Source organism: Mustela putorius, unplaced genomic scaffold, assembly GCF_011764305.1.
Source record: "Mustela putorius furo isolate JIRA1106 unplaced genomic scaffold, ASM1176430v1.1 tig00000508_pilon_pilon_pilon, whole genome shotgun sequence".
Classification (NCBI taxonomy): Eukaryota; Metazoa; Chordata; class Mammalia; order Carnivora; family Mustelidae; genus Mustela; species Mustela putorius.
In genome coordinates, this window is record NW_025421402.1 from 5776113 (window position 1) to 5790609 (window position 14497).

General features: G+C 42.8%; 1 protein-coding gene across 2 annotated transcripts in view; it reads right to left on the bottom strand.

Moving 5' to 3' along the window:
* Window positions 1–12944, bottom strand: part of NUCKS1 (nuclear casein kinase and cyclin dependent kinase substrate 1) — a 30654-nt gene extending 17710 nt beyond the window's left edge. The window contains exon 1 of one of the 2 annotated variants that reach the window (XM_004756438.3): window positions 12678–12944. In XM_004756438.3, the coding sequence (XP_004756495.2) occupies window positions 12678–12694 (17 nt within the window). In that variant the 5' untranslated portion in view covers window positions 12695–12944. The remainder of the gene's footprint in view (window positions 1–12677) is intronic. The other variant, XM_004756439.3, reaches the window with a different exon arrangement.
* Window positions 12945–14497: the final 1553 nt, after the last annotated feature.

Genomic DNA, 14497 nt, shown 5'->3' on the forward strand with positions numbered 1-14497 from the left:
AACTCTTCAGGGTAAAATGAGCATCAACAACTAGAACTGGAAGGACAATACAAAATTTCACTAGAGCACACAAGGTTAAAAACACACATTTTTGAACTGGGTTTAAATCCTGGCTCTGCCACTTACTAGTTGTATGTCATTGAGCAAGTTACTCCCCCCTACCCCTCACCTGTAAAACAGCAGTAACAACACCTAATCTCTCACGACTGTCCAATGAGGAGCAGCTATCATTACATGGAACTTCTACTTGTTCCACCCAGGATACCACTGCAATTATGAATACACACAAGCAACACTTTTTCAATTATTTGAACATGATGATGAACTCACTGTTCTAAAATATGTCTTAGGGAAAATCCATGTATAACTTTGGACTCCCCCCACCCCCACCAACTTAACCACGTAATAGCCTACTGTGGACCGGAAGCCTTACCAATCATACAGCCAATTAACACATATTTTGTATGTCACATGCATTCTTACGATAAAGTAAGCTAGAGAAAAGAAAACGTTATTAAGAAATTCCTAAGGATGAGAAAATAGATTTCTAGTACTGTGCTGTATTTACTGAACAAATCTGCATAAAAGTGGACCCAGTAGTTCAAACTCAGTGTTCAAGGGGTCAACAGGATAGGAACACAAAAACTTCAATTAAGTGCCTGCTCTTACTTTAACCAAAAGCATACATGGGGGCACCTGGGTGGCTCAGTGGGTTAAAGCCCCTGCCTTCAGCTTGGGTCATGATCCTAGGGTCATGGGATAGGGCCCCACATCGGGCTCTCTGCTCGGCAGGGGGCCTGCTTCTCTTCCTCTCTCTCTGCCTGCCTCTCTGCCTACTTGTGATCTGTCAAATAAATAAAATATTAAAAAATAAAAACTAAAAAAAAAATACATGATCTCTCCGTCTAGATTCTAAATGCACTCTGGCCACAATGAGCCAATTCCTGACTGATGACCAGAGGGCTCTGGGATGAGAAGTTCTCACTTCTGCATCAGGTTAAAGTGCAAAAACAAAGGGTAAAGTGGGAAGCTAGACAAAGAACTTGAAAAGATCTGGTTTTGGTACCAAATGTGGATAACTCAGGCAATTCAGAAGCAATAGGGACTTTTCTCTTCCATTCTCTTAAACCTAAAATGCTTTCTCATAGCAGTGACTGTCTAAGACCAAAACATGAAACATGAGGCCATTCTCAAGAGTCAATAATCAGTGTTTGAGAGGAAAATGATCACACCTTTGAGATGACCTTATCTAACCTTCCCTCTCTTGCTTGGGGGGTGGGGGGTGGGGTGGTGGCTGGGGAAAGGGAGAGGGAGAATCTTAACTAGGCTCCATCTCACAACCCTGACATCACGACCTGAGCCAACATCAATAGCCAGAGGTTCAACCAACAGAGGCAACAACAACCGACCTCCACTCGCCGGAGCCCGCCATCTCTTTTTTAAAAAGTAAGCTCTTGGCCCAATGTGGGGCTTGATCTCATGACCCTGAGATCAAGAGTGGCAGGCTCAACCAACGGAGCCAGCCATGTGCCCCAAATCCTCTCAACTTTACAGATGAGAAAACGAAAACCACATACTCCAGCTCTACTTTGTAACAAGCCTTCACATCAAAATATGGAGACCGGTAACAAGCAAACTCTGGGGAAGGCAGCAGAACTTACAAATATAATTAAATATTGACACCCTAAGCTTTATATTACTCGAAGAGCACAAAACCATTTTCTCAAGGCAAATGGGAGAGCCTTTTAGACAATCTATTACATTATTAAGCTCCATCAACAGACTATAGTACCTTTTTTTTTTTTAAAGATTTTATTTATTTATTTGACAGAAATCACAAGGAGGCAGAGTCAGGTGGGGGGTGGGCAGGCTCCCTGCTGAGCAGAGAGCCCGATGTGGGGCTCCATCCCAGGACTCTGGGAATCTCAACCTGAGCCGAGGCTGGAGGCTTAACTCACTGAGCCACCCAGGCGCCCCTATACTTCTGTTTTTACACTGAAGTTGTTCTGGTCAATGCAGGGAGGAAGAATAAAGAAAAAAAATCCACCTTGCTAATTTTCTAGAATTTAACAGGTTCTTCATTAGGCACTTAAAGCACATTTGAAATTAGAGTTCTGAGAAACCTAAAATAACCAACACTGCTCTTTTCACTAATCACCTGGGTGGTATACACATTTGGTCAGATGAACGAGATCCTAAAGAACAATGTTTTTCAACTGATAGGTCACAACCCACGACTGAGTCCCTAAATGAATTTATTGGTGTATAACCAGCATTAAAACAACAACAATGCAAAACAAAAAAATCACAGAAAACTATACCTAAATAATAGTAAGTTCCAGAAACTTGTTTCAGATGTTTGTGTTCTTGTGTGTAGCGACCACATCAAACAAGTTCGAGACCCACTGCTTTAGAATAAAAAGTGGTCACAAAAAGAAACTCATTATTACTTTTGCCTTCACAACAAAAAAAAAAAAAAAAAGAAAGGAAAAAGTGTTACTGATCCATGGCAGAAAAAGAATAACATTTCTTATTTTAATTTCCTTTTTTTTTTAAATATTAAGCAGGTGCCATGCTGGGCATGGAATAGGGCTTGAACTCACAACTCTGCAATCCAGATCTGAGCCGAGATCAAGAGTTGGATGCTTAACTGACTGAACCACCCAGGCCACCACCACCTTTAAAGGTTTTATTTAGGGCGCCTGGGTGGCTCAGTTGGTGCGGCCTTCGGCTCAGGTCATGATCCCAGGGTTTTGGGGTCCAGTACCACATTGGGCTCCTTGCTCAGCAGGGAGCCTGCTTCCCCCTCTGCCTGCTGCTCTGACAAATAAATAAAATCTTTAAAAAAATAAAATAAAGGTTTTATTTATTTACTTACTCAGAGAGATCACTCTTGGGTGGAGAGGAGCAGGAGAGGGAGAGACAGAATCTGAAGCAGGCTCCACGCCCAGTGCAGAGCCTGACCAGCACGTCTTGGGACTGGATCCCACAAACCTGAGATCATAATCTGAGCTGAAATCAACTCACTAAGCCACCCAGGTGACCCAGGTTAAGTAACCTCTACCCCCAATATGTGGCTTGAACTCACACCCCGTGATCACGAGATGCACGCACCCTTGATTTCCTATCTTTTTAAAAAACTTAACTTTTTCAAGCTTAAGCACTTATGAAACCTACTCAAGCTTGGTGGCTAATGGTGGGGCAGGAGGTCTGGTGATAACGATGATGATGAGAATATCAGGTGTATTATATGTACTTGAACTACTAGACTTTAGACAATCTAATCCAATCTTATCCCAAACTTACTATCCTGGCAACAAATGTCCCTAGAAGGGAATCCCAAGACCTCTCATGACCTCCCAAGGCAGCCTATTTTAAGAAAACTCCAAAAATAAAGTTCTTTTCAAGAAGGTGAAATCTGCCTTTGAAGTCCTCTCACAGGTTCTGTCGTCTATCTCCTGGATGTACCATGGTTTCCATCTAACCCCTCCTCCAGAGTAGCCCTTACACTTTATAGGAGTTTCTGCTTTTTTCTTAAAGGCTAAATATACTAGGGTTCCTTCAACCCCTCCTCATTATTTCAAGCACCCTCATGACCTAATCGTTACCCTGCAACCCAGTAACCTTGGACTTAGTGAAGTCTATCAAGCAGTGCCCCAATCTAATCATAACAACATAATATGGTTTACAAAGGTATTATGTGGAGGACAGAGGGAGATCACGATTACAAATTTCCTCCTCCTATTCTACTCTGTATTTGTACTAATGCAATCCAAGAGCTCAGCTGCCTTTTGGGCTGTTATATCACACAATGCAGGAGATGTTGCAATTCCAATAATTAAGCCTTCTTTTCCAGAGATTGAAAATCTTTTTGTACCTCATTTCAACATACTATTTACCTTTCTCAACTTCCTATAATCTGCAAACTTAATCAACATAGGCCAAGAACAAAGTCCTTTAAGGCATCAGTGGAAATGTTCTTTTAGGCTGACCTAAATCTATTCACCTGCCTTCTCTGGGTCTGGCTACTGAGGTCCAAGTCCATGACAGTGAATCAGCATTCTGCCTACATTTCACTTTTCCCACAAGGACCTCATGTGAAGCTCTGTCAAAATCCTTGTTGGAAGAGAAACCCAGGGGGCTCGTGGGTGGCTCAGTCAGTTCAGGGATTGTCATGATTTTAGGATTATGAGATGGAGTCTCAGATGGGGCTCAGGACTGGGGGTGGAGCCTGCTTAAGATTCTCTCTGGGCCCCTTCCCTACCCCACCCTACTCACTCACTCAGTGGGGAAAAAAGGGAGAGACTGACTCCTGGGTGGCTCAGTGGGCTCAGGTCATGATCCTGGTGACCTGGGATCAAACTGCATATAGGGCTCTCCCTGCTCAGCGGGGAGTCTGCTTCTACCTCTGCCTGCTGCTTCTCCTGCTTGTGCTCTCTCGCTGGCAAATAAATAAAATCTTTAAAAAATTTATAAAAAATTAGAGAAAACCAGTGTTTTTACAGTATTCTTTTACTCTTAAAAAAAAAAAAAAAGGTGGGGCACGTGGGTGGCTTGTTCAGCCTCTGCCTTTGGCTCAGGTCATGATCCCAGGATCCTGGGATCCAGCCCCACATCTGGCTCAGCGGGAAGCCTCTCCCACTCCCCCTTGCTTGTGTTCCCTCTCTCAGTGTCTCTGTCACATAAATATATATTTTTTTAGATTTTTTTTTTTTATTTGACAGAACAGAGATCACAAGAAGGCAGAGAGGCAGGCAGAGAGGAATGCTGAGCAGAGAGCCCGATGAGGGACTCGATCCCAGAACCCTGAGATCATGACCTAGAGCTTAAGGCAGAGGCTTTAACCTACTGAGCCACCCAGGTACCCCATAAATAAAATCTTTTTTAATGGGTTCATTTAAACCAATGACATTAAGCTTTTAAAAAATAAACCTTGGGGCACCTTGGTGGCTCAGTGGATTAAAGCCTCTGCCTTCAGCTTGGGTCATGATCCCAGGGTCCTGAGATCAAGTCCCGCATCCAGCTCTCTGCTCAGCAGGGAGCCCGCTTTCTCCTCTCTCTCTCTCTGCCTGCCTCTCTGCCTACTTGTGATCTCTCTCTGTGTGTCAAATAAATAAGTAAAATATTTTTTAAAAATAATAAAAAATAAACCTTTTCTGTTTCAATGAAATATCCCCAGGAAACACAAAATAAAACACAACTAGTAAAAAGTAAAAGCAGCATTTTAAGAGCATGAAATTGTCTTATAATTTCAAATTTAAAGAATTTTCTCATTACAGATTTTCCCAACTGGTGTTGACATAGGTTTTCTGAAGATTTTCTGGCCAAATGAATTTGAATATTACCACCTCCTTAAACAAGTGAAATCTTCCAAAGTCCTGCATTAAAACTGCTTAACTTTGATCTCTAAAAATTACCAACATTTTAAAAACAAAATTTGAATCCAATGCTTGAGACATCCCCAAAAACCCAGCATTAAGACTACTGACCTGAGACTTTGTGAACCCATGCTGAATTTATAATTATTACAACAGCAGTTAGTATGATGTTCCAGATACCTCACCTAAATTCTCATTTAATCCTCACAATCTCACAAGAGGAGCTCATTAACATGAATTCAATTTTATCTGAATCTAATGCTCAAATAGGCTAAGTAACTTTCCTACCACTGCAAGTTATTACTAAAACCAATCTTTCAACTCAAGCCCATTTGAACCAACACCCCACAGGGCACTGTTGTTGCCTGTAACCTCTCAAACCTTCCCTTCCTGATTGTTCACAAAATGAAACTCCTCTACAAAACATAGCCCAATATAGATTCTGCCTATCTAGGTAAAGATCCTGTGTCACTACTCTACCCCATTAAAACTTAGGACATCTGTCTCTCTCCATTCTTCTACGCTCAAAGACTATTCTTCACATGCCGAATCTGCCCAGGAGACATTAAAAACATTAGTTCACGGGAGTCAGGATACCTAAACTCCATTAAGAGTAACTTCTTATAATTGTTTCATTCATCTTCAGCTTCAAGTTCCTGGCTAAAATTTATTCCTTTGTATCTTGCATCATTCTGTTACAACTAAAGGTAAAATTTAAAAAGTCACAAGATGAGGGGTGCCTGGGTTGCTCAGTGGGTTAAAGCCTCTGCCTTTAGCTTTAACCCAGAGTCCTGGAATCTAGCCCTGCACTAGGCTCTCTGCTCAGCCCGGAGCCTGCTTCCCCCTCTCTCTGCCTGCCTCTCTGCCTACTTGCGATCCTTCTCAAATAAATAAAATCTTTTTTAAAAAGTCACAAGATGCAAGAAATCAGAAAGTAATAAAAAGAACATTCTAGGAAGGCATTCCTAGGTTTTTCACATGGAGTTTCTAATCTCTGCAGAAAAGGGGAGGCAGGGAAGGCGTTTTGAATAATGAACCAGGCAGGTGTGTGCGGTTTCATTCTCACCAATTTTAAACAGCAGAGTTTCTGATAGTCCCTGCTTTTAGAGAATCATTTCTTACTAGGAACGCAGTAGTCACTAGGAGGACTGGTATGTCTTGGAGCTGCAGCTTCTCTGTGGAAGGTAGCTGGCCATATTTTGTTATCCCAGCCTAACGAATGGCAGAGTGGATTTTTTATTTCGAAGTGCAGCTAATGTTTACTTTCCAAAGTAGTTCATCTTCTGGGTCATTTTAGCTTGAAAGATGAACTCTCCTTGAAGATCACCTTGGGCATACAACTCAAAAAAAGACATGCAGGAAGCAGCACCTGAAAATACCCAACACCCAGTAGAAATGCTTTGGTCTCACAGCCTCAAATATTTCAAAGACCTGTAATTGTGGCTAGGTAGATAGTAGTTATCTAAATATACGGCAATGCAAGTCTCTAACCATCAGTTCTACTTCTCAGAATCTAGATAGAAGTTTTTTTTTTTTGTTTTTTTTTTTTAAACAAAACAAAACCAATCAAAGGATGCTCCAGTTTGACTAAAGTGGGCCTGTGCTAAATCCGAAGGTTTCTATTGTGCACAACGTGGCAGTGTTAAGTGCTCGCTCAAGTCTCAACAACCCAAGAAGCTACTTCTTCATCATCTGGAGTAATGAGGTCATATTTATTTCCATCTTTGCAGCTGAGAATTTAAAAATGCAAACAGAAGTAACACTTCACAGCAGACTCAATAGTTTCCTTTATATCAAGTTCAAATAGTGAAAGTTTGCAAAGCAAAACCCATCTGGCTGTGCGGGCTCGAATTCTTACGAAGTCCAGAGGAGCACCATTCACATGGTGTCCTAGAATTACACAGCACGGTGGTGACCTTGTTTTGTATTTCTGGGAAAAACAGGCCATTTACACAAATAAAACCAACTGCCCTTTTTTCAAAATGGTTTTCCTTATTAATTTTATTTCTCCAGTTGAAAGAAGCCTATGAAAACTGTAAAAGGCTTCGTGAAGGCAAGCTATTCTTCTTCTAATGGAGTGCAAATATCTCCATTATATAAACCTAAGTAGAAACCAGAGCCTAGGGACACCTGGGTGGCTCAGCTGGTTAAGCAGCTGCTTTCAGCTCAGGTCATGATCCCGGCGTCCTGGGATCGAGTCCCACATAGGGCTCCTTGCTCGGCGGGGAGCCTGCTTCTCCCTCTCCCTCTGCTCGATCTCTCTCTGACAAATAAAATCTTTAAAAAAAAAAAAAAAGAACCCAGAGCCTACATCGCCTAATCCCCGGGTTTCTTTCACTGCACCAGGTTACCTCCCCCCAACAATTAGTTTTATTTAAAACACTAAAAATTCAACCACTTACCTTAGTTTGAAACTTTTGTCAAGTTAAATCAACTGCAATTTTTATTAATCTTAATTTTCCTTCTAATTTTAATATACTAAATTTTACAATGGGTGTTGAACCTTTCCATGCCATGTTTTTGCTTTGTCCTTTATTTTTAAGTGAGCTCTATACCCAATGTGGGGCGTGAACTCATGACCCCAAGATCAAGAGTCACATGCTGTACTGATTGAGCCACCCGGGTGACCCCTCTTTTTGTCTTTTGATATGGTGTATCCGTTATAGATTTTAAGTTTTGTTCCTGGGACAAATCCCATTGACCGTCTTTATTTTTAATACACACTGGACTCAGCTAATATTCTGTTTGGCGGTTTTGCATCTATACTTGCATGTAAAATGAGTCTTGTTAATTTTCCTATAGTGTCCTTTAGGTAGCTTTGACATCTATTCACTTAATTTAGTCAGGGAGCAAATGCCCTTGTATTACAATGTATACACACTGAAAGCAATGCCACTTATCTAATGTTCACATTTCCTCCCCCAAGTGCCACACTATTTCCCTCTCCATTCAAGTTATCTTCCTTTAACCCCTTCACATATTCTCCTATTCCTTAAAAATAATAATTCTTTCACCCTCCTCCCCCATTTTCAAGTTGGTCCTCCCCATCAAAGTCCTATTATGAACTGTTAACCCCTTTCAAAGATGGCAAAATGCGCTACTACCATGAGAAAGAGTAATACCCTGTGTAGTGTGTCTCACGGGGAAGATCACATTGGTTGTGGGCTGGTCACATGTGGATTTGAATTTCTGCTTCACCTCTTCACAGGTGAACTGGGCCAGTTAATTTAGCCAAGTCTCAGCCACCTCACATATGAGATGGGAATAACATACACCTTGCTTGAAGAGTTGTTTGAAGACTGTGAAGTATGTGTAAAGTATCTGGCAGAAAATTTGGCACAAAAAAAGTTGCTCAGTGATAGCTCTTTTGGGTTTCAATGTGATTTTATTTTTTCTAAAATTGAAGGTTGAAAAAATACTTCTCTTAAAGGTCCACAATCTCTAATCCGTAATTTAGAAATTCAGAAAGTTCTGAGCACCAAATGTTTCAGGTTTACCTGAACAATAGGAGGGCTTTTTAGCTGTATTTTTTTTTGTTAGTGTGAAAATTCAGTTTTATTACAGAGACATTAAGGTGTTTGATTACAGAAGTACTACTGCAGAACTCAATGGTGATAGCCCGTTAATTCACAGTAGGCCCCATTACTTCTAAATTTTTTGAAAATAACTGAACTTCCAAAACACACATGGCTCCAAAGTTTTCAAACTATACAGGGACTGCGGACCTGTACTCCTGTCTATGTGGAATCAAATACAGGCAATGCAGATCTAGCAGAAACGAGAATGGTTAAAACTCATGCAGTTTAAATACAGTTTTGCTACTATTTTACACTTTAATTCCTTTGGCTTCAAAGTCATTACTGGTAAATTGAAGGAAGTGGACTCAATCTCTGAAGTTCTTTTTAGTTTTTCAAAAACGTACTTTCAGTTAAAAAGTATCTCTGAAAATTATTTTAAATTGAGTTGAACAAAACTGCTCTTATTTAGAACATTTATTTAAAATAATTATCAACCAATATGAACCTATGCTTTCACATCTAAACTTTCAAGGTTTAAAGTTCCTTGCAGTCTCAAGTACTAAACAAAAAAACAACCAGATTATTAAGTGCACTTATGTTCTGAAGAAAGGAGCAAACATTGATCTGATGACTTGGGATCATTTTCAATAAGGGAGGAGGATCTTTGGAGAATACATTAAGCTGAATTTCAAGAAACCTGGTTTCTAGTCTGGGCAAGTCAGTCAATCTCTGATTTTTCTTTCTCATCTTTACAAGTAGTAACATTTTCCTTCCTTCCTCACAAGAATAGTGAAAGCACTCTGAAGAGTTGAAAGTGCCGGTATACTACAGTTAACATCAATACTTAACAGGCTGAAGGTAAAGCAATTATTATTCACAAAGGGTGAGGGTAAGCAGGCCTGAGAATTAAGAAATCTTAGGTTTAGCCCCAATCTCTGCATCTAGTATGTGATGCAAGACACTTCACTTGTCCAGGTCCCCATTAAGTCACTTGTAAAAGGAATTTGCCTAAATTTCTTCCTAGCTCCATGACTCTAACTTTATGCTATAAAACTGAACCCAAGGCCTAAAATATTTGAGCTCTCATTTATATACCATGAGTCAGATGCTGTAAAAGGTAGGGACAGCAACACTGTATGAGTGAACTACTCAGAAGTGTTGCACACATCTCTGGAAAAATCTGCTCCGGCTTATCAGTTCATCATTCCCTGCACATGGAAATTGGTGTCAAGTAGCCATTAGTACACTGCTAATTCTTCTTTTTATGCTCAGGTTAGTATTCAAATGAAAATGAGTAATGCTTACAATAAATATGAACAGCAGAAAAACCTCCAAAATTATAAATATGCCCGAAAGGGCAGAAATGTCCTAAAAGAAGCAGCATTCACACTTATTTCCCAACTTGTGCTTTTTTTTTTTTTTGGTTTTTAAACAGGTCGATCATTCTGATATCTGGTTAATGTCTACCATTAATTTTTTGTCAAATGCCCTCAGGTATACAGATTCTTCATTTACACCTTGGAACAAAGGCACTTCCCTAAGACAGGACTTTATTGCAAAATTTAACAAACCACCAAACTCAAGTTTAATTATTTCTGCTTTATTATTGGTCATGAGTATATTAAAAACTTTTTAAAGGTACAAAGAGACTTTAATCACTAAAATATATAATCAGAAACCAAGTTGCTTTAAAATAATATGAACGTGACCCCCAAAAGCCAATATATTTTCATTCTTCAATTAGGGGCAAAGACAATTAAAATTACTTTTAACAACATAATGAACAAGAAAAAAGTTTAAGTCCCAAAGCCTCCAAAAAACGGAGAGACCCATGCTCAATATAGTCCCACCTGGTAATATTTTAAAAAAAAAAAAAAAAAAAAAGAAAGAAAAAGAAAAAAAATCAAAGTTTAAAGTAAAAAAAAAAAAAAAAAGTTTTGTTCGTGCTCCCATATCTAAATCTGGGAACACAAATTCAGGCAGATGAATATAGTAAGTCACAATAATATAAAAAGTCATCAAAACCTAGTGAACCGAAGCTGAAAGGTAGAAAAATGGTCCAATTTCACCACACAGTAATTTACTTCCAGAGACAGGAGATCCAATCCAGATGAATCAAATCTTTATTACGATATTGTCTACTTAACCTGATCCTAAAGAAAATATTCTACATAAATTGATGGGATACATTGATCATTTTCATGCCAAAAAAGGTATGCATACTATCATCTGAAAAATCTATCCAGACTCCTTGCCAGAAAGCGGGCAAACTCTTCCCGGTGGCGATGGTGAGTTACCAGAGATGCGGGCAGAAATTAGAAGGCAGAAAAGCAGTCAGGTAGTGAGTTAGCACTCTCCGCATGCCCACCCCGAGCGTGGAAGTATGCAGTCCCATACCACCACCAGTTGGAGACGGAGGATCTAGTCAGGAGCTAGAACGGTGTGGCCCAAAACCCTTTCCCGGGTTCCAAACCTCTCCTTAGAGCTCTAGGTCAAAATACTTCCGTTTCTCACAAAACTTGGAATGAAGAAGGGGAAGCAACAACTGTTAAAACATTTAAAATCTAAACCTTTACCTATTTATCTAGAAAACCCTATGCGAAGCAGCCAATTCCTTAACATCGAAAGCGTCACGGACATTACATGAAAAGTAACAGTTATTTGCAACAGCTCTCCCTTTAAAGGCCTCAACACATTGGATTAAGCCACACCCCTCCATAAATGGCACATTCCATACAATAGCCAGGAGGACGGCAAAGGGCGAGTCCACCGTCCGCTGGGGAACTGCAAACTTGTGGAAATTCTCAGAATCGCGTCTACTGGTTACCTGAACCTAGTCCCTTTATTATTAGGTTATTGGGGGGGGGGGGGTTACAAACACATCCGAGACACGTACGCCGAGGGAGCGTAGACAGGCAGCGGGAACGAGAACCACACGGGATTTGGGTCGTGCTGTTAACCCGCACCTTCCTGAGTAGGGACAGTTCCCCGAGAAGGACATTTCTAGTCGGAGGGAAACAGCGAGCTCGGTGTGGGGGGAGGGGGAGCAGTTAACCCGCTCCGAATTCCGAGTTGGGGGAAAGGCAACAGTCATTATTTTCCAGGGCCCCGTCCCGGGCTCTCACTTTTGCCGGAGGGGAAAAGAACGGGTCCCGCCCACGCCCGGCCCAATCCGGGAGGCGGGGCCCTGCAGCGACCCTGGAGGACAGAGGCGGGGCCGGGTGGCAGTACTGCCCCTCCCCCTTTGCATGGAACACCCCCGTCCGCTAGAGAAAGAGGGCTGAGTTCCCCCACCCCCACGCAAGCAGAGGGGGAAAGGGGGACACACGGGCGTCTCGGCCCCACCTCACTTAAAGTGGGGTGGGGAGTCGAGCCCGAGTCCGACTCGGCCGATCTCCCCGCAGGCTGCAAGGGGTCGGCCCCGAGGAGGTGGGGCCTGGGTGGGGGCGCTGACTTCACACCCCTCCCCCTCCAGCCGCTGGCGGTTCAGGGAACACCCCGCCCGCACCAGTGCGGCGGGTGGGGGAGGCAGCAGAGCAGCCTGGAGCCCTGCAGCGGCGCGGGGCGGGGAGGAGCGCGCGCATGGGCGCGCGGCCGCCACCCCCGCGCAGCCCCGCGCGCCAGCAGGGCCCCCCACGCTCAAGGGCGCGCGCGGGCCCCGAAAGGGAGGAGGCCGCGCGTGGCACCGGAGAGGGCCGACTGCAGGCTTCTGTCCCCCAGTCCTTCACCACTCACCCACAACCCCCTCCATCCCGCTCCAGGCCTCGGACTCCGCACTGACCTGACAGGCCGAGACATGTTCGCTGTCGAAACAGGACCGAGTCGAGAAGCCAAAGACCAGGACCCCCCCCACCCCGCGCGCTCGGCGCCCCACCCCCCCCAACTTCGGCCGATGGGGCCGCTGCCGCCGAACCCCGAGCTGCAGGCTTCTCAAACTCCGCTGCTTCTTGGTTCAGGGCCCCTTAATCAGACGAGCCCCCCGCTCCCCCGTCTCTTCAAAATGGATGAATCAAACCAGCCGAAAATGCGCCAAAGCCGCGATGCACCCAAACCCACTAGGGCCTATGGGCTCCGCCCCATCACGCCCGGTCATTGGCGGTTTCTGCCAGATGCGACGAGCTCATTAGCCTGTTTGAATCATCACGTCTCCCAGGCCCCGCCCCGCGCACCGATAGGCCCCGCCTCCTCCGTGGGGTCCTGTTAGTCAAGATGCTCTGAGAGCGCACGGCCGCAAAACAAAAATGGTCGCTGGTTGGCCCGCCCCCTGGTTTCCACTCCGGAATTGCAGATTCGTTTTGGGTCGCATCTTGGAAAGACTAGAAAAAAAAATTTACATAGGGTTCAATGTCATTTAGTGGTAGTTTAACGATGTTTCATTTCGCCTGCCTTGATCATCTAGAAACTTCACTAATAGCAAAACCCGTGGGATAGGCAGCCGATTCGTCACTAAGGCACTGCTTCAGAATTGGAGGGAAATTTCATAGGTTCAAAATTTTTGACCTTAAACACGCAAGCCCTTTCCCATGCTTCCAGCAACAGCCCTCAGGGGCCCCACCCGCTGTTGGAGCGGCGAGGCAGGATCATAATTAAGAAATACCTTCACTTCCAATTTCCATTCTTCATTTTGGACCTTGAGATCCATTTCAGGGTCATTAGAGTCCCAGTCTCCGGCATTACTTCAGGGACTTAATGATTAGAAGCATGTGCTCTGGGGCCACAGCGCGTTTTGGTTTGAACCTCAGGTCCACAGCTTAGTAGTTGCAGAACTTTAATCACTGTGCCTCAGTTTTCTCAAGTGCAAAATGGGGACCAAAGATAATTACCTCATAGGGTTATTAAGATTAAATGAGTTGAAATACGAAAAGCCCCTAGGACAGTCACCAGCGCACAGTAAGCAATATCTTAAGTATTTGTTAAATTCAATTTTTGAAAATGGCCTGATCCTTGCATTCTTCTCTTAGGGAAGAGAATGGCACAGTCCACAAGCGAAGTATTAAACAAGTTATCTTCTCCCTTTAGCCATGTCACTCTACCCTTTCTTCCCTGAATTTGTGTGTGTGTGTGTGTGTAGTAAAAAAATGCAATCATTAAATTCACCATTTTAACTTTTTAAGTGCATAGTTCAGTAGCATTAAGTACATTTGCATTGTTGTGCAACTCTCACCACCATCCATCTCCAAAACATTTTCACCTTCCTGAGGCTTTGTACCATTAAACACTAATTCTCCATTCCTTGTCTCCCCAGATTTTGGCACCCATCATTTTACTTTCTGTTTTTATGAATTTGACTACTCTAGGAACCTCATATAAGTAGAATCATGTAATATTTATGCTTTTGTGTTGACAGATTTCACTTAGCCTAACGTCTCCCAGGTTCATTCATGTTTTGGCATGTATCAAAATGTTCTACTTTTTTAAAGGCCGAATAATATTTCAATGTATGTATATACCACATTTTGTTTACCCATTTAACTGTCAGTGGACACTTGGGTTGCTTCCAGATTTTCATCATGGTGAATAATGCTACTGTGAGCAGGGGTGTACAAATATCTCTTTGAGCCCCTGCTTTCAGTTCTTTGGGGTATACACCCAGAAGTAGAA